At 35.1% G+C, this 22,794-nt stretch overlaps 2 protein-coding genes across 14 annotated transcripts in view; one reads left to right on the forward strand and one right to left on the reverse strand.

Moving 5' to 3' along the window:
* Positions 1-1,608, reverse strand: LOC132747819 (perlucin-like protein). The gene is made up of 3 exons (XM_060737327.1): positions 1,439-1,608; positions 745-993; positions 1-344 (listed from the first exon to the last, which is right to left on the reverse strand). The coding sequence occupies exons 1-3, from the start codon at positions 1,476-1,478 to the stop codon at positions 55-57; spliced, it is 579 nt and encodes a 192-aa protein (XP_060593310.1). The 5' UTR covers positions 1,479-1,608; the 3' UTR covers positions 1-54.
* Positions 1,609-2,661: 1,053 nt separating this feature from the next.
* Positions 2,662-22,794, forward strand: part of LOC132747821 (uncharacterized) — a gene marked incomplete at its 3' end in the record, with an annotated part of 28,547 nt that continues 8,414 nt past the window's right edge. Inside the window, 5 exon segments of one of the 13 annotated variants that reach the window (XM_060737331.1) lie at positions 2,662-2,817; positions 5,608-5,700; positions 9,571-10,203; positions 13,355-16,141; positions 16,880-17,085. In XM_060737331.1, coding sequence (XP_060593314.1) covers positions 5,631-5,700; positions 9,571-10,203; positions 13,355-16,141; positions 16,880-17,085 — 3,696 coding nt within the window. 13 annotated transcript variants of the gene reach the window in all.

Genomic DNA, 22,794 nt, shown 5'->3' on the forward strand with positions numbered 1-22,794 from the left:
TTTGTCTAAGATGAATTTATTGTTATAATATGATATTAGTTAATTCGAATCATTTCAAGGTTCAGGTTGCCAATCCGCCTCGCAGATATACCCCATTCCTCCAGGCATGTTTAAAGCCCGCCTCTCAGAATACCATCTGTACGGAACTGGGCGATAACGGACCATTATAGCTACAAAAGGTTGATACACAACGCCTATCGCATTCGGTTGTCGAGGTCCCCAATTTTTATACTGACCCTCTCCGGGGTTCATAAAGATATCAACGATATTGCCAGTTTTATCTGTCTTTTGCCACACCCAATTTTGCCCGTTGAAAAAGCCACCTATCCAGTAGCCATCAAAAACTGTAAATTATAAAGATTATCACATAAAGATAAGAAAGAAACAATATGAAACTGAAATATCATTGTATTTTAAGGTAAGTTGATGCTATATGATAGTATATTGCAGTTAATTGTTGACATAATTTACACCTTTATCTATAGACTTGAACCAACCAGTACCGAACAATGAGTTTAAAGGCTTTGCCTTTGCTTTGATGGGGTTAAACCCACACGGCAAGCTATTCTTAGCTAATTATAAGGCCATGTCCCCATAAGTTTTACTACTTCAAAACTGTTCTTATAATACGTGATAATAATTATTTAATATGTAACTTCAGTTTAAAAAAACTATAGAAATAGGTATCCAGTTTCGAAAAAAAAGAATAAAATTATAATAAATACTAGTAAAAATGGTGCATACTCGTAGGTTGTTGCTTTATTTTGTTAACGATGTAACTATTTTCAGCATCAGCGTCGATATTCATCAAATATCCACCAAGACTGTAGCATGTACGGAACGCATCATTCACGTTGTTCACGCGGTTGTTGGCGACGTAATAACATGCTGAATTATACTCGACGAAAAAACTTGGACACTTTGCATTTACAAGTACTAGAACGCTGCTGATGAAAACTACCAAGCTCAGGCTTGCTGTCATTGTGTTAAAGTCTGCAATTAAATATGAAAAGTTTTTAAAGCAAAATGAAGTCTTTTAATGGACAATTTCAACGTAAAAACACGTACGTACCTTTTTTAAAATTAAGTATTTTTCAACAGTCAAGAAAATGTGCATAGTATAGCGAAAGAAGCAAAAGATTATAATTATAGTACGATTTATTGTAATAATGACTAACTAATATTGAAGTAGTGACGAACTAATATTGTAAAGATGACATACTAATATTTTAATGACAAAACAAGTCAAGTTCTCGCACTGTGAAGGCGGCACTTTTCAATTACTCAAGTTAAAGAATTCATCAAAACTTTAAAAAAATACATGATCCTAGATACAAATTCTACACAACACAAGTTTGATGAATGATCTTATTTGAAATTTATAAATGTTATATCGTTGCTTTGTTACAAAGAAAGTAATGTCATTTAGACAACTTACCTGCGATACTGCCGTAATATTCACTGACTAAACATGGCATATTTCACGGATATATATCATCTGTTCCATAGTTTTTAAACAATCGCCATTAGTTATAATTTTGCCCCAAACTAAGTTATGGCCATACTGAACAGCTGCTTGTCAAATTCTACAAACATTTTTATAAATGACAATTAACTTTCATGTTACAGTGCTCGAAAATATCATGTTTCAATGATTTAATTAATAGTCAAATTAATTAAAACCGCATTTAAAATCGAAATATAGATGGTACGCTCCTGTAAGACTTTTCTTTTGGATTTTGAAAATCTGATTTGTTTTCTTTCTTTGTTTGTTTTGTCAGGTACGTATATATTATTATGTTAATATACGTACCTGGTTTTGTTAAGAAAAATATTTCTGACATTTTACCTAAGCATTAATTGATACATCACTTGCATCCACGAGTATAGTAATTTAATGATATATAAAAGGAACTCATTTGAGGTCAAAAGGCCTAAAAATAATACTCGAATTTTACTAATAACAGAAAGACATGCAAAACAAAATTAAGTTATGCTTGCTACATGTCACAAAAACCTGTTGCCAGAGAGTGTGAATATTGTAAACGGTTTAACTGGAATATTACAAATGACTGTTGTCTCAAGGCTGTTTTCATACAAATGTGCATACATGTATACCACGTGTTACAGTGAAGAAAACTAAACATCTAGGTTTTAATTTATTTCCAAATATTTGAACAACAAATAACCAGCAGGAAGATCTTGTTAACAATGTTGACGTAATTGACAAAGTGGATTTTAGTCACGATATCCAAAATTAAGATTTGATGACATTTTTATTACAGACTACTTTTAGTTTGTAAGTATAGAAAGGGGTAGATAGCTTTAATCAAGACCTGAATAGAAAACACTGAAATGTATAAACTGTGAAATCGAATAGTAATAAATATAAATAATAAAGTGAAAATATTAATGAATCTCCCGACCATACGTCAATTAATCACCTATGCCCGGGCTAGTTCTGAGGACAGCGGGGGATATGAGTCAGTATTTGTATTGCTTTCATATTGCATATACTGTTTATGTGTACAAAATGGCCAAAAACTTACAAATCGTTAATTGCACACAATGAGCTATGTACAAAAAGTACCGGAAAATGGCGTTTAGCTAGGTTTACGGAAGATTTACGGAAAGGACCAGAGTAGATTTTTCTGGGAATACTGGCTCCCAGTCTATTTAGCTTTACGTATGTGTAAGCAGAGCTCAAGCTTATTTTTTTAAAAATGAAAGTAGGCGAGAACGTCACAAATAACGAAGTTTGACCTAAACATGTAAGCACAAAATGCTGTAATCCAGGCGGTTGTCTTCTTCCCTTCTGTAAGAACATTATTTCGTAAATCTAAGTAAATGCTTCTGTAAATACAAAGCATTTTGTAACAAGCTTGTTGATAAGATTACTTTTCAGCTCCTGGAAGCCAAACTCATCACAGTGATTACCTCCTTTATTGCACAGGTTATCGGCGTGGGACCAAGCCCTACCCCCAAGGTACCACCCCCAGGACCCACTATACTACCCAAAACTACATAGTTTATAGTATCAGTATTATATTTTTTGATAGAATTTTTTGATTTTGTATTGACATGTATTTTGAGTGTATTGAAGTATATTTGGGTATAGTCAAAATATTTTAACCTACGGGATTTTTAGATAATTTTTGACATGGTCAAAATCCCAAGGGCGTAGCTCTGATCGCGTTGATATTTCGACTAATTTGGGTAGTATCCGTTGACCCGTATTTTCGGGGGTTTAACGTTTTAAATTTAAGCCACCGTTTTTAGATTAATAGTAAATGGAAGACAAAAAACATCATCATTGAGTAAAAACTATGACAAACAAAAAGGAACCGTTTAAAATACGAAAATAAACTATTTCAGTAAGATATCCTTTATATATATCTTTCTACTTTCACTATCGGTAGTCTGTGTTGCTCGGAAGCTGTCTCATATTTTCGGGATTTTGATTGGATGGCCTCGTTTCGGTAGTGACGTTGCGCGTGGTCAAATTCTATACTGCACTCAATATATTTCGGGACATTGGTTTAAGTTTGGCATAAGTCCCGGTGATGAATTTAGGTGAAGATATGTTTTTTGTTCTTTTTTGTTGCTGTGTAGTTGAAAATAACGTATAAAAATGAGAAAAGAAATAGTTATAATTGAAATGACATTGATAGATTTATATTTATGTGTTTTAATATGTTTAGTACGAATTCTAACGGTAGTAATTAATAAAAATAAGTGTTGGCGAAAACTTGATGCTTTTTGGAGAGCCCAATCAATCGCACGAGCTGTCATTCATGACCGGAAATGACGCCACGAAAATATGAGAACCCCCGAAAATATGAGAACAAGGCATATAGTGGGTCCTGGGGGTGGTACCTTGGGGGTAGGGCTTGGTCCCACGCCGATAACCTGTGCTTTATTGGGGAGATCACTAGCTGCGTAGGAGATTGCTGGACAGCTGGACCACAGACACATGGGATGTGGAGATCAAAATGCCTTTAAAATCCAAACAAAATGTTTATTTGTCAAAAAGTTCTTATTTCAACGCAAAGGTGACAATCCTTATATATCTGTTTTTTTGGTCTGGACCCCAATATAGAGTCCAGGCACCGTTACAACACCCTTTGTTTCAACTTCTATAATAACCACAGGGATAAGACACTTTGATCTGATATTATCCCCTACCTGACACCCCTCCCCCTCCCTCCACAGGCACGAGTATCGGACATGGGGAGAAAATATGACCATGTTTATATAAAAACCTTCTTTGCTCTTCTTAAACGTGTTTAAAAAAACAAAAAAAAGTGAAATATGAGCCCCCTTAGAAATATACTATCTTATAAGTTAAGAGAAGGCTGGAAACACCAGTTTCGAGTCTATGAGCAAGCGATTCATTTCCCAGGACGTTGTGAAAACAATTGTCCAGACAGTTAAAAAAAACACTATTTCACATTTATATTAGGCTTCCAAATGAGACTAACCACAAGTCTAGCATTTCTCGTTCATGAAATATGTATCAGGCAATGAGTGCATTCGTGCTAAAAATCCCTGGTAGACTAAAATGTGGCACAAGGATTCGGTACGTAAACATAATGATAGACTAATACATGTTTGTACAGGTCAAAATCACTTGAATGTACGAAATAATGTTACTAAATGTCACATGGTCATGGACAATGTCAATATTTTCAATATTTAGTAACATGATAGACATTGACTTTTTGTGTACTTTTAGCTCAAAAATTCTGTAAAATGTTTATCTTGATGAAGGTTTGTAAGAACCGAAACCGGAAGATTATTAAATTTATCAGTAATCAACCAGCACTGGTGTTGACGTGTTGTATTTCTTCAGTTTTATCTTATTTTGATGAAATATGCTTGTGTGTCAGGCAGGTACTATTTACAATGTGTTAGACAGATACTATTTACAATGAAATAAGGTCACTTCTGTGTACAGAATGTGTGAAATCATACACATTGTCATAATTATATCAGCTCTTTTGTTTGTTTGCACTTGTTGATCAGTGCGGTATCAAACTGTTAAAATGAATTATAACCTGAAAATCAAAACTGTGACACACAAACACTGATGAATTAAGTAAACACGAGTCCAAAATTATTTTAAAAATCATGCAAAGAAAAATGTTCGGGGAATGATGACAGAACTATTTGTATGACGATTGATATAGAAATCCCTGATAGTAGGCAAGTTTAAATACTATGAAATGCTACCTGTCAACAAGCTAACCCTGTAATGAGTTTTATATATCAGAACCTCTTGTGTTGAGACCTTGAACCACAACTTGGTTGGGCACAAGTTTGGATCAAGATCACAGTTCATAATTACACTTTGTGCACTTTGTATCTTTGAACTGATGTATACAGTTTTATTGATACAGGTGTGCAATGAGATGCATTATGTTCTCTTTCTTAGATTGAATTGAGAATTTTTCTGAGGTGTATAATTATGCAGAGTTCAACTGATGAGCATATTTGGTATTTTTTATAACTTGGTGACTTGCAATGAGTCAGTTTTATAGAGTCGTGTACTCAGATTTTGTTGTAGATATATCTAAAATAGATTAAAGAATTTATTTGATATTTCAGAATAGATTTCAACTACTCTGAAGATGGCTTCTAAACAATATACAAAGAGGGGAAATTCACGAGATGGTAACTTTACAGGTCATGGTGATAATGGTATAGTATACATATGGGCCGCGTCACGACAAAACCAACATAGTGCATTTGCGACAAGCATGGATCCAGACCAGCCTGCACGTTTGCGCAGTCTAATCAGGATCCATACTGTTCACTATCGGTTTCTCTACTTGTTATAGGATTTGTAAGCGAACAGCATGGATCCTGATCAGACTGTGCAGATGCGCAGGCAGGTCTGGGTCCATGCTGGTCACAAAAGCACTATGCTGGTTTTGTCGTGACGCGGCTCATATTTTGTTAAGACTTATTACATATCCTCAGCTTGAGCTTGTCAAGTAACCTGACAAGCAGAACTCAACTATCAGTTTAAAGCAGTACGCCTCCAGTTTCATGTTGATTTTCATTAGTTTGTTTAAATGTATTTAAAAGTAAAGTAATGTGAAGCAAACAAAGAAATTAATTTACACATTGCAAGCAGCACTTACAATCCAATTTTATTACCAAAAAAAAAAAAAAAAGGTTAAAATAAGCAGAAAAATGCCCTAACTGCATTAGTAATTCAGAAGAAATATGGTGAAAAATGCTGCAATATTAGTACTTTAATCAATCATAACATGTTAATTATTACTTGACTCTTAGATAGTTTTATTAGTCCCCTACAGGTTTAAACAGAGAGGACTTTAGGTTTACCCTCCGTCCATGTCTGTCCTTCCTTCCCACATTTTTGCCCGTAGCATATCTCAAAAAAAATATTTGAGGTATCAACTTGAAACTTCATGGGTGGATAGATCATATTGAGGAGGAGTGCAGTGCACAAGAATGATAACTCTACCCTGCATAATTTTTCAGTTATTGCCCTTTGTTATTAATTAATAGAGTAATTTTTAACAATTTTTCAATGGAAATTATTGGTTTCAGCAGAATAGCTTTCAAGGGCTTTCACTGATTGTGTGTTATATTGTCATGCAAATATGTTATATCCAGACACAAGTTATGTTGCATTTTCATTGCAATCTGAGCTTGTTATTTTTAAGAGTAACACCCCATTTTCAGCTTTTTTTCTGTGAAATTATTGAATTAATGTGTTTATATTTAGCATGCAGTATCAAATTATCTAATATCAAAGGTCAAAGATTTTAGCTGCAATCATCTTATTTCAACCATGATGTGATTAATCTCTTTCAATCAGAATGAAATAGAGTTATGTTCTATTACTAATAAATCTAAGTTGTTACTTTGAAAGAATTTAGATGGTATATTTTATTTTACATTCGATGGAAAAGTCAATATTTGAGGCATTTATAATAATAGATTTGCTTCAAGGCATTTTTACCCATGAAACCTTCTTGTAAATTTGCCATTAGGAATACATTTTCTGCCTCTGCTGAGTTCTTGTTCCTTATTTTCATATGTTAATTTTGTAGAAAAGACAATAACATTTCTGGTCAGTGTACATTTGATTAGATTCTTTAATTAATTATGCCCCCCTTTAAAGAAGTGGAAGTATATTGCTTTGCATTTGTCTGTCAGTCAGTCTGTCCATAGACCAAATGGTTTCCAATCAATAGCTAAACAACACTTCGGCCTACGAACCTCAAACTTGGTGTGACAACCCATGGGCTGTTAGCCCTCAAACTTGATAGGTGCATTGGTCTTGGCAAGTTGATGATCCCTGTTGATTTTGGGGTCAAGGGGTCAAAGGTCAAGGTCACATTGACCTTGTAAGTAAAAACGGTTTCCAATCAATAACTTGACTACCCATGGGCTGTTGGCCCTCAAACTTTGTACGTGCATTGGTCTTGGATAGTAAATGACCCCTAATAATTTTTGGGTCGTAGGTCAATGTCATATTGACTTTGTAGGTAAAAACAGTTTCCAATCAATATCTTGACAACCCATGGGCCCTTGGCCCTCAGATTTCGTAGATGCAATGCTCTTGCAAAGTAAATGACCCCTTTTGATTTTAGGTCAAGGGGTCAAAGGTCAAGGTCATATTGACCTTGTAGGTAAAAAAGTATTAATCAGGGTGTTATGAAAGCATGGGAAATGTCCTTCTTGAGATATCTATTTCATTGAATTTACAATGCATGAGATATTTACTGTGCTATAGCTTAATTAGTCCCCTACCGGTTTACCTGAGGGGACTTTAGGTTTACCCTCCGTCCATCTGTCTGTCTGTCCGTCCGTCTGTTCGTCAGTCCGTCCGTCCACAAAACTGGATCCCGCGATAACGCAAAAAGTACTGAAAATATTTTAATGAAACTTGATATATGGATAGATGGCAGTATGGAGATTATGCACGTCTTTTTCTTTTCTTCCTATGTTGAAAATTCTGGTTGCTATAGCAACAAATAGACTTAAAATATGGCAAATTTTACACATAACCTGGATCCCGCGATAACGCAAAAAGTACTGAAAATATTTTTATGAAACTTGATATATTGATAGATGGCAGTATGGAGATTATGCATGTCTTTTTCTTTTCTTCCTATGTTGAAAATTCTGGTTGCTATGGCAACAAATAGACTGAAAATATGGCAAATTTTACACATAACCTGGATCCAGTGATAACACAAAAAGTACTGAAAATATGTTTATGAAACTTGACATATGGGTAGATGGCAGTATGGAAATTATGCACATCCTTTTTTTATCTTCCTATGTTGAAAATTCTGGTTGCTATGGCAACAAATAGACTGAATTTCAAGATTTCTGATTCTAGTTTTTAAGTTTTTTCACTATAAGTTCTTTATTTCTTAAGGTATTTTCTTCAAACTTTAAATATAAGTAGCTTGTCATCAACCACATCATATGTGACAAGGTTTACAACTCTAGCACAAAATTTATCAGAATTACCTCCCTTGAACTTAAAATTTTCATGTAAAAAAAACATTGTTTTTTTTAATAACTTCTTTTTCTGAATGTATCTACTTCAAACTTCCTATAAATGTTTCTTATTGTCACTCAACATTTGTGAGTGTTCAATACTCTAGCAAGACTATTTCCAGAATTATGCCCCTTTTGAACTTAGACTTTTTTTTGAGAAATTGGTAATTTTTACTCCAACTTCTTCAATCATGATAGGAGTTTAAAAATGTTATATTTTGATAACAGGGATGTTTAAAAAATAACTTTAGAGTGTCCTTCAGTCCGTCCGTCTGTCTGTACATAAAAACTGATTCCTGTGATCACTTTTAAAGAACTTTTTCAACAAATTTACTTAAAATAGGAACCTAAGTGAATGGCCAATGGCCCTTCAGAATGTTGCTTGGGCTCTTACCGGTAGGGGACTTATGGATTGCTTGCAATACTATGATAATTGCTTGTTTATATTAAGAATGATTCATATCTTATCTAAAATTATGAATGAATAAAAAAACATTTAATACAGGTTAATTTTCAATATTGCTATGTATTATATGGGCTACAATGATTAATACTTTTGACTGTCAAGTCACGTGAATTACCTCCTGTTTATAAGACAAATGATCAGGAGCTGGATAAATTGAACAATAGACACACAAAAATTATGATTTTTTTCCAAAAGTAAGAGTACAAAAAATTACATAGATTTACAATTAATAAAACAAAAAAATTGAGATAGTAAAATGGTCTGTCTTAAATGTTGAGCATATTAAAGTAGGATTGTATTCGACAGAATGAATTTAAAGAGAAATATTGGAACAAGTTTTGTAAAAACGAATATATGAATATATTTGAACATGGAAAACTAATATTCAAACATCAAATTCCTTAGTCATGACCAGTAGATAGTCCCTATTGATTTTTTGGTCACTAGGTCAACAGTCACAATAACCTGACCACATGACTAATTGGCTGCTGATAGGGGGCATACATGTTTTACTGACATATCTTGTTAAGTAATTACCTTATTTACATTACTTTTAGATAACAACCCTGGAAATAGAGGCCAAGACAGAGGGCAACAACAAGGTCAAAGAAGAAATAGTAGCTCTCAAGGTGAAGGGCAACAAGGGAGAGAAAGAAGAAATCAAAGGAACCCAGTAAACAACAGGAATCAAAATCAAGAAAACCAGAGTGACAGGGGTCAGAACCAAGCACAAAGGAATAACAGAGGTCAGCATCATGAAAACCAAACCAATAGGGGTCAATACCATGGAAACCAAGGCAATAGAGGTCATTTCCATGGAAACCAAAGCGATAGAGGTCATAACCATGGAAACCAAAGCAATAGAGGTCATTCCCGTGGAAACCAAAGCAATAGAGGTCATAACTATGGAAACCAAATAAATAATGGACAGTTTCAAGGACAGCAAGATTTTAGGGGGCAGAATCTTCCACCATCAGATAACAGGGGACAGACTGTAGGATGTGGTTGTGGACCAAATAACCAGAGGGGGTTTTACCCAGGTCCAAGTGGACAAGAAATGGGTCATTTTCCGAGGCCAAGGTTTCCTGGCCAAAGTCCTGGTCTTCTACCAGATCCTGGACCTAATGCCTATAATGATCCTCGTCATATGCAGTACCCTCATGTACAGTACCCTGATATGATGCGGTCAGGTAAACAACTTGTTGTAATAAATACAGAATATTATGTTGTAGTAGCTTTCTGAGGCTTTGTATTTTTCTAAGAGCAGCGGTGGAAAATTGATATCTCGCGAGACCGTTGGTCGAGCCAAATATCAATTTTTCAACATTGCGAGTAAAAAAATACATAGTATCAGAAAGCTACTATAACATAATTTTCCTTTTATTATATACCTTTTCGTTTTATTCAGAAAATGAAATGTAGTTGTCAAGAAATAAATTCATGACTGACAGATGAATATGTAATTCTTGCAAACCGGCCACGCTTTTAATAATTTTGGTTTCTGTTTCCAAATGCAATGTTATACAAAGCTAAGATCGGAACCAACGTGAAAAATAGTCTGGCACTGCCATTTTATGGTACCGTATTTGTCACTTACATAATACGGAAATTTCTATCCGTTGAAGAGTACAGTCCGACCCCAGTTATTCGACAACCCATTATTCGAATACCCGGCATTATCCGAAGTAGATCGGCTGTCCCGTTTTTATCTCTATATAAATCAATATAAATACGAGCGTATTATTCAAAATGCATTATCCGAATACCTCCTATTTTTCTAAGTAAAATTTTGGTCCTGATTATACAATTATGAAAGAATTTCACACCTATTATTCGAAGCAAGCCTAATTATTATTCGAAGCCAGACTTATTGGCGCAGATCCACTCGCTGACCGGTCCACTTGTGAAAAATATCAACAGTCAGGCTCTTTGTATGTTCTTTAATCAGCTTTAATTACAGAAAATGAAAAGCAATGCACCGTGATCGATTTTGTAACTGTTATTGCATGAAGATGACAGCAATAATTTTCATACATACCGTATATGTAAATTTGTCAAAACATTTAAAACATTTTTTTCATTAATTGTAACGCTACATGAGAGTCTGTATCCCAATCGAAAATACCAGAGTTTAGCTGTCAATACCGTAGTGACAACACGGCCATTATCAAGGCTTTGAGCGAAAAGAAACGATACATAATGTAGAATAAGATGCAAGTATTTATGTCTTTAATGTCAATACAACAATTTTTATGCATCTTTTCTTTAATATATTTTTCTCAATTAATTACGGGAAGTTAGTGTGTTGTAAAAGGTAGTTTTGCTATGATTAGTCTAAGTGGAGTAGTTTTCATTTATCACAATATTTCGATTTCGATTATTCGAACCCATCGATTATGCGAAGTAAATATTCAGTCCCAGGCACTTCGAATAAACAGGGTTGGACTGTATTTGCGCTTCAATATTTGCGTGTATTTTAGGGAGAAAATTTATAGGTATATAATAAGAACTTATACATATCTACCTTGTAAAATATTGTTGAACTACATGTACGATCTTATTAATGTATATAATGTTGTGAAGGAAACTACCAAGTGTAGAGTGCAGGATTTAGTTAATCATTGAAAGGACTTTACAAAATGTTTAAGATATACCACATAGTTATAATTTGATATACCACATGCGTATGATTTTAATTAATTAATTAATTTTATTAAAATGGTTTTAAAATATTTAAAAATTTAATTAGTCCTGTTTCACATCATGCATCATAAGAGCTTGAATCAAGGAAATCTATTGAAGACTTCTAAAGGAAAGCAAATTGATTTAAAAATATATTTGAATTATCTACAAGTGTTAAACCTTTATTTTGCCTTATTTCACACATGAGCATCCATTATTGGAATTGTCCATTATTAATTTAGGGTAAATCAAGAAGCGAATTTGACTGGTCAGGCAACAGTATAGAGTTTAGTCAAACTTAATGTAAGGTGTGCATTGGGTTGAGTCTGTACTTTTTGAACAAACTTTTAGTTTTTAGCTCACCTAAGGAGAGCTTTTGTGATGTCTGTCTGTAAACTTTTACTTTAAACAACATCTCCTCATAAACCACAAAGCTAATTTCATACAAACTTCACAGGAATGTTCCTATGGTAGTCACCTTTAAAAATTGTTCAAAGAATTTAATTCCATGCAAAACTCTGGTTGCAACAGAAAGAAAAAACTTAAAAGTCTTCTATTAAAAAATCCAAATATCTAGAGCTCAGATATTAAGCATCAAGCATCTTCTTGAGGAGGTCTTCCAAGTGTGTCCAAATAAAAGCCCTGGGGTCAAAATTGGCCCTGTCCTGGGTGGTCATTGATTTTCCTTTTATTTGTTAAGTAAAAAAATAAAAAATCTTCTTTTAAAAAACCCCAAGAGCTAGAGCTTTGATATTTAGCATGAACTATCTTTTAGTGAGTGTTTACAATGTTTGTTCAAATAAAAGCCCTGGGGTCAAAATTGGCCCAAGGGGTTCATTGATTTTCCTTATATGTAAATATCTTTTGGAACTGTTGTTTTCCCTTAAGCAATAGCAACCAGTAATGTTTTTACACATGCACTATTTCAGATACAAATATCAGTTTAAGGTTTAGATTTTATATCTGCGTTTATAGTTTACAATATTATATGTTCCTTGTCATGGACAGTTTTTATATTCAGGTGAGCCATTTCAGGGCCATCAGTTTCAGTTCTTGCATTAAATAGGTCAATAATGTTCTTTCAGTTACAATTATTTAAATACTTATGGAAATTTTCATTGTATGAACATTTTCATTATAAAGCAATTATTTGAGATGTTTGATACACCTATTGTTGGAAGTTGGCATGGATATTATGTGCATGAATCTTGGTCAAATTGGTTTAAATATTCGACTTTATGTAGAATTTGTTGCTATGGCAACTTTTAGGAAATACAAATCCTTTTACCTGTGGTTGACATTATAATGAGCTAACTTTAAGATGTCAAGCATGTAGATAAACCTAAACTCTATTATAATTGTGCTAATTATAAATCTTAGGACAAATATGACCTTACCAATTGGACACATGCTTATTGCTAAAATAAAGTAATTGGTAAGGAAAAGTAGATTACATTTGCTTGATTGCTTTGTAACGGAAATAAAACTTTTCTAAATACATCAATTTTTTTACTGCATGTAACCGAAATAAAACTTTTCTAAATACATCATTTTTTTTTACTGCACACATTACAATATCTATTCTACATGTATCCTTATGATCCATATATTGTACAGGTGGACAATTTTAGCATCTGTTAATAAGTAACTTTTTTCCAGGTCCATATAATGCAAGCAGTTATAGACCACCAATGCATGGTTATGTCCCTGGTATGCCACCTCACACAAATACACAACCACCACCTTTGATGGATTATCCCTGTTACCCAAATGAACAGTTCAGGAATACTGGGCAAAGAAATCAAGGTCAACCAGGTTTTGATGGGAGAAATGGACCAGGGATGATGGGAAATATGGAAAGGAGTCAAAGCTCAATGAGTATTGATAGTGTTGGATCTGAACATGATGGGAGAAAAAGAAACTTTCGAGGAAGAGGTGGAAGGCCTTTTGAAAGAGGACGTGGAAATGGACGTATGAATAGAGCTTCAAGTACACAAAGTATAAACAGTGTTGGTTCAGAGAGACATGATGATAGAAATAACAAAGGAAGAGGTGGTATGCGTGATCGACCAGATAATAGATCTAGACAAAACAACACCAGTGATAATGGAGCAAGACCAAAACAGTATGAAAATATTAATACTAATAGGTCAGAGACAGTGGATAATTCAAACCAACATAGAAGACGGGGTCCCAGAAATGAAAGGGGTAGGGGGAGAGGTAGAGGAACAAATTTTAGAGGGAACCAAAGGCCTTTAGATAATAGAGACACCATGTCCAATCATTCTGAACAAATAAGTGTTTGGAATGTTTCTGATGAAAGTGATGATTCTGACAAGAATCAAGAAAGGCAACCAAGGTCAGTTAGAGGCAGAGGAAGGGGTAATGGTAGAAGATTTTGTGGGAGAGATAACCGAAGCAGGTTTAGAGGAAGGGGAAACAGAGGTGTACAAAACTTCAGGGGAAGAGGAAGAAGTCCGATACACACAGGAGATAATGGTCAAGAAAAGGAAATTGAAAGGTTAAACTTAACTGAAGACAAAACAAAGTTGGATTTGTTAAACAGATTTCTTAGAAGTAATAGAGGAGTAGTTAGTGGTTCTAGAAGAGGGAGGGGAAGATTTTTCAGAGGAAGGTGGATAGGACATGTTGGAAACAGGAGGAAGAAGGATGATGATGTGTCTTCAGTTTGGAGCAATGTTGAGAGTGACGATCATCTAAGCATTTCTTCAGAGGTTTCATCAGCTGTACCTGATAGTGTGTCAGAAGGGGGTCAGGATCAACAGAAGTATGAAATTTGTCTTGATGATGTCTATACAGTGCAACTTCACACTCTTAGAAACAGGGTTATGAGGTACAAGAGGAAACTTGCTGATATGAGGAAAAAGAATGAAGATAAAGAAGAAATTAACAAGTACCAAGATAAAATCAATGAAATCAAAGCAGTCATTCAGAAGAGAGAAGACTCTGAAAAGAAAACAATGGAAAAAAAGGCTTCCAACACATGTAAAAAGAAAGGCAAGAAAAAAACTAATGATGAAAATACTGGTATTCCTGATGAAAGGAGGGAAACATCATCTGCTGAATCAGAAACAGAAATGAAAGTAAGAGATGTGCAGACAAAATTGAAGAAAATGCACAGTTTTAACACTGCTAAAGGACACATATCTTTCAGACCAAAAACAAAAAAGGTAGCAAAGAAAAAGACAGTTGATAAGACACTTGAACCAGAAACATTTGATGCAGACAGTGCTGATAGCAGTGTTACTGTTGAATATGAAAATGTTTTGGAAGAAGAAAATGAGCCAGTTAAAGTAGAGAAAAAGAAGCGTCCAAGGAATAGAAATAGGAAAAAGAAAAACTTGGGAGGCAATGGGGATGATACAAAATGTACAGAAAAGGAGCAAAAATTGAATGATCTCCTTGTTGAACTGGAAAGTATATCACTTGAAGAAAATAAATCAGGAAAACAAGAAAACTGCAATGACAGTGGTCTATCTTCAAAGTCCAGGGGCAGCTCAGTGAATGATTGTGGGAGCTTTATTTCTGATTATAGCACCATGAACGATTCACATGTAGGAAATGAAACTCCCCAGAAGGAAAGAAATGAAGCTTTACCAGGAAAGATACCAGAAAAAAGAGTGAGAGGTGGAAGTGAGTCAAATGCTAATGGTCCAGATGTAAATGAAGTTTTTAAATTCATGGTGAAGATTTTAAGTGGTAAAGGCACACCAGAAGAGATCAATAGAGAATCAGGACTTTTTCCTTTAGACTTTGATGAAAAAAGCTGGTTTCGTAAACTAAAAAGAAGATTCACTATCATTGATAGAGATGGCGTTATAGAAATGGTTTTAGTTTCCAATAGGGATGCCACATATTGCCTTGACTACATCACAAACCGGTCATGCAGTAAGGCAGATTGTAAGAGGTATCATGTTTGTAAAAATCTATTGGCAGGAAACTGTGTATATGGAGACAGATGTAAGTTTTCTCATGACTTATTAGATGAGTGGAATATGATTGTTTCTAAACGTCTAGGTTACAGTAATGTCTTCACAAGTCAGGAAATATGCTACATTCTTCAAGTTAGATATCCACATATTTGCCACAATTGGATTGACAATGGCTTTTGTGAGGAGCCGTCGTGTATTGGTCTACATTTATGTCCTCGCTATTTGATTGGTCAATGTCTAGAAGGTGAGGCATGTCAACTTGTACATGACAAATGCTCCACCCACAATAAACCAATTGTGGATGCCTATGGTATGGGCAATTGGGTTGAGAGTATCTTCAAAAGAATGGTTTATATGAAAAGGGAACCTGGAACTGAAACAAAAGAAGAAGAAACTGAGATAGTCAATGAAAGGTCACGTCATGTGTCAGAGACAGAAGATAATAAATCATCAGTAAGAAAAAGGCATAATTCCCAGAATGCACCAGAGTTGGGTTAGTATTTAAGCCGCGTCATGACAAAACCAACATAGTGCGTTTGTGACCAGCATGGATCCAGACCAGCCTGCGCATCCATGCAGTCTGATCAGGATCCATGCTGTTCGCTATTAGAGTCTCTACTTGTAATAGGGTTGGTAAGCGAACAGCATGGATCCTGATCAAACTGCGCGGATGCGCAGGCTGGTGTGGATCCATGCTGGTCGCAAAAGCACTATGTTGGTTTTGTCATGACGCGGCTCATTTTATGTTGGCTATGTATCACGAATTTGAACAGTTTTCACTTTATTGGAAGATCATATTTACTGCTTTTGCTAAGATGGTTTATCCAGTTGAAAATACAAAAGTTACAAATGTGACAGTCAATCAGAATATGAACTTCTGAAGATTTGTATAGATAACAGTTCTTATATAAGATTTTGTAGATAAAAGTTCTTATAGAAGCATTAAATTTTCATATTTTTCAAGTAACTTCTTATTTTGTCTATGAAATAGTTGCTTAGTTTTGATTTAATATTTATCTTGATAAGTGGAAACTTTAAGATGATAAGTTGCATTCATAATATATACATGTCATTCAATATATGCAAGTTGACAAATTATCATTAATATGAAAAAACAGTTGTTGTTTCATGCAACATACAACAATGTCTAAATGTTGAAATATATAAAGTAATAATGCAAATTTTTATGCATTTTAGGTATACTAATGAACAAATTGTTTTATTTTTACAGAAAATTCTGCAGGTGATAGGGCAATATGTGACAAGTATATAATTGGTAAATGCCGGCGTCAGCGCTGTAGATTTCTCCATACACAGACATTGTCTCCATATATATGGCAAGTTCAACTCTGTGGTAATTGGATAAACCTGGATAATATAGAGCAAATAGAGAAGGCATACTGTGAACATGAAGATTTCTCGCAAGAAATTCGTCTGGTAGGTAAAATTATGGATTACAATAATGGTAACTTTTTTGTTGTGTATTGTTTTATCTCATGCATGCGATTTTTAGCTCGACTATTCACAGAATAATCGAGCTAATGCAGTCACCCATTTGTCGGCGTCGGCGTCCCTGTGGTTAAGTTTTTGCATGTAAGCTGGTATCTCCATAACTACTGAAGGGAATGGATTGAAACTTCACACACTTGTTCTCTGTGATTATCTAAGATGATTGGCACAAGTCCCATAACTCTGATTTGCTTTTTTACATAAAAATGCCCCTTTTTCGACTTAGAAATTCTTGGTTAAGTTTTTGCGTGTAAGCTGGTATCTCCATAACTACTGAAGGGAATGGATTGAAACTTCACACATTTGTTCTCTGTGATTATCTAAGATGATTGGCACAAGTCCCATAACTCTGATTTGCTTTTTTGCATAATTATGCCCCTTTTTCGACTTTTTGCTTGTAAGCTGGCATCTCCATAACTACTGAAGGGTTTGTACCTTTTCGGACAATTTTATGTATTCATATAGGTAAGCATTATTATACTCAATGAAACACCCTTGTGACAACTTTTCGTAAATAGTCGAGCGTTACTGTCCTCCGACAGTTCTTGTTTTGGATTTCATTCTTCAACAGCCACTGCTTAGTGTTGAATTCCACTCAATTTGATAATTTTTATGAACATGATTGTATTGTGTAAAGAAGATTATTTTCAAGCCTTAATGTAGTATGTCACAATGTGTAGATGTTTACTGTAGTATTTGATTTAAAAAAAGTGCATAACCAAAAGGTAAGCATTGCTTTAGTGTCAACAATGTATAATGTTATACTCCCTTTAAAGATTAAAATAATTGTTTCGAATTTTATAGTGAAGAATAGATTTATTTATGTAGTTTGTACAAATCCAGAACTTGTAGAAAATTATCTATTGTGTATAAAGTCTAAACGTTGTTGCAAACTGCTGCTGTCTTATAATGGCCATTATATGAGCCGCGTCACGACAAAACCAACATAATGGGTTTGCGACCAGCATGGATTTAGACCAGTCTGCGCATCCGCACAGTCTGATCAGGATCCATGCTGTTCGCTATAACCCTATAACAAGTAGAGAAACTGATAGCGAACAGCATGGATCCTGATCAGACTGCCCGGATGCGCAGACTGGTCTGGATCCATGCTGGTCGCAAACCCAATTTGTAGGTTTTGTCAAGACGCGGCTCATATGTAAATCACCTATTTACACAGTTCAGAAAGTTGATGAAACAATAGGTACTGTTTAAATTCTAAAGAATATTATTCACTAAGTCTTTTTGATAGAATACATGACATTGTATGTGTAATAAACATTTAGACTTATATAAATGAGTAATGACTTACATGTATATAAAAAAAAATAGGAAAAAATGCCTCTCATAACTTTTTAGCTCACCTGTCACAAAGTGACAGGGTGAGCTTTTTTGATCGCTTTTCGTCTGTCGTCCGTCCGTCGTCCGTCCGTCCGTAAACTTTTACTTTAAATGACATCTCCTCATAAACCACTAAGCCAATTTCATCCAAACTTCACAGGAATGTTCCTTTGGTGGTCACCTTTAAAAATTGTTCAAAGAATTTAATTCCATGCAGAACTCTGGTTGCCATGGCAACCGAAAGAAAAAACTTTAAATATCTTCTTTTAAAAAACCGTAAGAGCTAGAGCTTAGATATTTGGCATGAAACATCTTCTAGTGAGTGTCTACCAAGTTTGTTCAAATAAAAGCCCTGGGGTCAAAATTGGCCCCGCCCCGGGGGGGGTCATTGATTTTCCCTATATACATATAGTAAAAACTTAAAAAATCTTCTTTTAAAGAACCAAAAGAGCTAGAGCTAAGATATTTAGCATGAAACATGTTCTAATGGGTGTCTACCAAGTTTGTTCAAATAAAAGCCCTGGGGTCAAAATTGGCCCCGCCCCGGGGGGTCATTGATTTTCCCTATATGCATATAGTAAAAACTTAAAAAATCTCTTTTAAAGAACTCAAAGAGCTATGGCTAAGATATTTAGCATCAAACATGTTCTAATAGGTGTCTACCAAGTTTGTTCAAATAAAAGCCCTGGGGTCAAAATTGGCCCCCGCCCCGGGGGTCATTGATTTTCCCTATATGCATATAGTAAAAACTTAAAAAATCTTCTTTTAAAGAACCAAAAGAGTTAAAGCTAAGATATTTAGCATGAAACATGTTCTAATAAATGTCTACCAAGTTTGTTCAAATAAAAGCCCTTGGGTCAAAATTGGCCCCGCCCCGGGGGTCATTGATTTTTCCCTATATACATATAGTAAAAACGTAAAAAATCTTCTTTTAAAAAACCATAAGAGCTAGAGCTTAGATATTTGGCATGAAACATCTTCTAGTGAGTGTCTACCAAGTTTGTTCAAATAAAAGCCCTGGGGTCAAAATTGGCCCCGCCCGGGGGGTCATTGATTTTTCCCTATATACATATAGTAAAAACTTAAAAAATCTTCTTTTAAAGAACTCAAAAGAGCTACAGCTAAGATATTTAGCATCAAACATGTTCTAATAAGTGTCTACCAAGTTTGTTCAAATAAAAGCCCTGGGGTCAAAATTGGCCCCGCCCCGGGGGGTCATTGATTTTCCCTATATGCATATAGTAAAAACTTAAAAATCTTCTTTTAAAGAACCAAAAGAGCTAGAGCTAAGATTTTTAGCATGAAACATGTTCTAATAAGTGTCTACCAAGTTTGTTCAAATAAAAGCCCTGGGGTCAAAATTGGCCCCGCCCCGGGGGGTCATTGATTTTCCCTATATGCATATAGTAAAAACTTAAGAAATCTTCTTTTAAAGAACCAAAAGAGCTAGAGCTAAGATATTTAGCATGAAACATCTTCTAATAAGTGTCTACCAAGTTTGTTCAAATAAAAGCCCTGGGGTCAAAATTGGCCCCGCTCGGGGGGTCATTGATTTTCCCTATATGCATATAGTAAAAACTTAAAAAATCTTCTTTTAAAGAACTCAAAGAGCTATGGCTAAGATATTGAGCATCAAACATGTTCTAATAGGTGTCTACCAAGTTTGTTCAAATAAAAGCCCTGGGGTCAAAATTGGCCCCACCCCAGGGGTCATTGATTTTCCCTATATGCATATAGTAAAAACTTAAAAAATCTTCTTTTAAAGAACCAAAAGAGTTAAAGCTAAGATATTTAGCATGAAACATGTTCTAATAAGTGTCTACCAAGTTTGTTCAAATAAAAGCCCTGGGGTCAAAATTGGCCCCGCCCCGGGGGATCATTGATTTTCCCTAAATGCATATAGTAAAAACTTAAAAAATCTTCTTTTAACGAACTCAAAGAGCTATGGCTAAGATATTTAGCATCAAATATGTTCTAATAGGTGTCTACCAAGTTTGTTAAAATAAAAGCCCTGGGGTCAAAATTGGCACCGCCCCAGGGGGGTCATTGATTTTCCTTATATTTGTATAGCAAAAACTTAAAAAATCTTCTTTGAAAAAACCCAAATAGCTAGAGTTAAGATATAAAGCATGAAACATCTTTTAGTGAGTGTCTACAAAGTTTGTTCAAATAAAAGACCTGGGGTCAAAATTGGTCCCGCCCCGGGGGTCATTGATTTTCTTTATATGTGTATAGCAAAAACTTAAAAATCTTCTTTGAAAAAACCCAAATAACTAGAGTTTAGATATTAAGCATGAAACATCTTCTAGTAAGTGTCTACAAAGTTTGTTCAAATAAAAGCCCTGGGGTCAAAACTGGTCCGGCCCCAGGGGTGTCATTGTTTTTAGACTATATGTGTATAGTAAAAACTTAAAAAAAATCTTCTTTCAAAAAGCCCAATGAGCTAGAGCTTAGATGTTTAGCATGAAACATCTTCTTATGGGTGTCTACCGAGTTTGTGCAAATAAAAGCCCTTGGGTTAAATTGGCCCTGCAACGTTGGGGGGGGGGGGGTGGGGGTTGGGGCCTATATACAGGTGAGCGACCTCAGGGCCATCATGGCCCTCTTGTTACAGTTCTCACTAAATGTCAGCAAGGGGGGGAGATATCCAATTCAAGAACTTTTGGGAAAAAAAGTCTAGCTTTTATAATTATAACCTTTCATTTTTACAGTAGTGTAATTTTGCCTTTTAATTGTCAGTCTCATACTGGTATATACACTATCCAGAGAGACTGTATATTTGCCTCTAATGTCTCTAAAATATGAGATTATGATAACGGGAAAACCTTAATCCTATGCAGAACAAAGGAGAGAAAAAACTTGAGACTATAAAAATAAAAAGACAGGAAATTACAGAAAATATGCGTCATATATCTGTTAACCCATTACTTCATGAGCATTTTGTGAAAAATGTTGTTTTCATTGAAAAGTCTCCTGTTACAAGTTCAAATTGCTATAAAACTATAAAAACTGCTAATTAAACTAATTAAACTTGGCACAAATTTTGAAAGTGGACCATTTCCTTTGTAACAACATGCTCAGGCTTAAATTTCCTGTTACCATGGCAATGAGGGGACATCTCAAAATTGCCGAAAATCACTATTTTGCGTCGATTTTTGGCCGAGTTATGGCCCTTTGATAAAAAGGTGTTTTTTTCTGTGTGTTGCCAGATACACAAAAGCTTGTCCGTCACAAAACTTGTCCGGACTACTCCTCATAAACTACGGGTGCAATTTCATCCAAACTTTACAGGAATGATCAGTACCAAGTCTCGTTGTGCATATTTTCAGCATTTTCCGGTTCAATGATTTTTGTAAGAGTTATGGCCCTTTAATAATTTTTATTAGCTCACCTGAGCTTGCTCAGGGTGAGCTTTTAGGATCGATGAATGTCCGTCGTCCGTCGTCTGTCGTCCGTCCGGCCGTCCACAATTGCTTGTGAACACTCTAGCGGTCGCATTTTTGCCTCAATCATCATCAAACTTGGTCAGGATGCTTATCTAGTTGAAAGCTCGGATGAGTTCGAACATGGGTCATCTCAGATGAAAAACTAGGTCACAAGAGCTAAAAATAGAAAAACCTTGTGAACACTCTAGAGGTCACATTTTTGACCCAATCTTCATCAAACTTGGTCAGGATGTTTGTCTAGGTGATAGCTCGGATGAGTTCGAACATGGGTCATCTCGGTTGAAAAAGTAGGTCACAGGAGCTATAAATAGAAAAACCTTGTGAACACTCTAGTGGTCACATTTTTGAACCAATCATCATCAAACTTGGTCAGAATGCTTGTCTAGTCAATTGCTTGGATGAGTTCGAACATGGGTCATCTCTGATGAAAAACTAGGTCACAGGAGCTAAAAATAGAAAAACCTTGTGACCACTCTAGTGGTCACATTTTTGACCCAATCATCATCAAAACTTTGTCAGGATGCTTGTTTAGATAATAGCTCGGATGAGTTCGAATATGGGACATCTCGGATGAAAAACTAGGTCACCGGAGCTATAAATAGAAAAAACCTTGTTAACACTCTAGCGGTCACATTTTTTGCATCAATCATCATCAAACTTGGTCAGGATGCTTATCTAGTTGATAGCTTGGATGAGTTCGAACATGGGTCATCTCGGATGAAAAAGTAGGTCACCGGAGCTAAAAATAGAAAAACCTTGTTAACACTTTAGCGGTCACATTTTTGCATCAATCATCATCAAACTTGATCAAGATGCTTGTCTAGGTAATAACTCGGATGAGTTCGAACAT

This window comes from Ruditapes philippinarum, unplaced genomic scaffold, assembly GCF_026571515.1.
Source record: "Ruditapes philippinarum isolate M1 unplaced genomic scaffold, ASM2657151v2 ctg7566_1_1_1_1, whole genome shotgun sequence".
NCBI lineage: Eukaryota > Metazoa > Mollusca > Bivalvia > Venerida > Veneridae > Ruditapes > Ruditapes philippinarum.

Bases quoted from the DNA above. Each gene is read 5' to 3' on its own strand.
- LOC132747819 (XM_060737327.1), bottom strand. From the start codon at position 1,478: ATGCCATGTTTAGTCAGTGAATATTACGGCAGTATCGCAG. The intron at 994-1,438 runs GTAAGTTGTCTA...ATTTAATTGCAG, and splicing joins ATATTACGGCAGTATCGCAG to ACTTTAACACAATGACAGCA. The intron at 345-744 runs GTATGCACCATT...TATAATTTACAG, and splicing joins AATAAAGCAACAACCTACGA to TTTTTGATGGCTACTGGATA.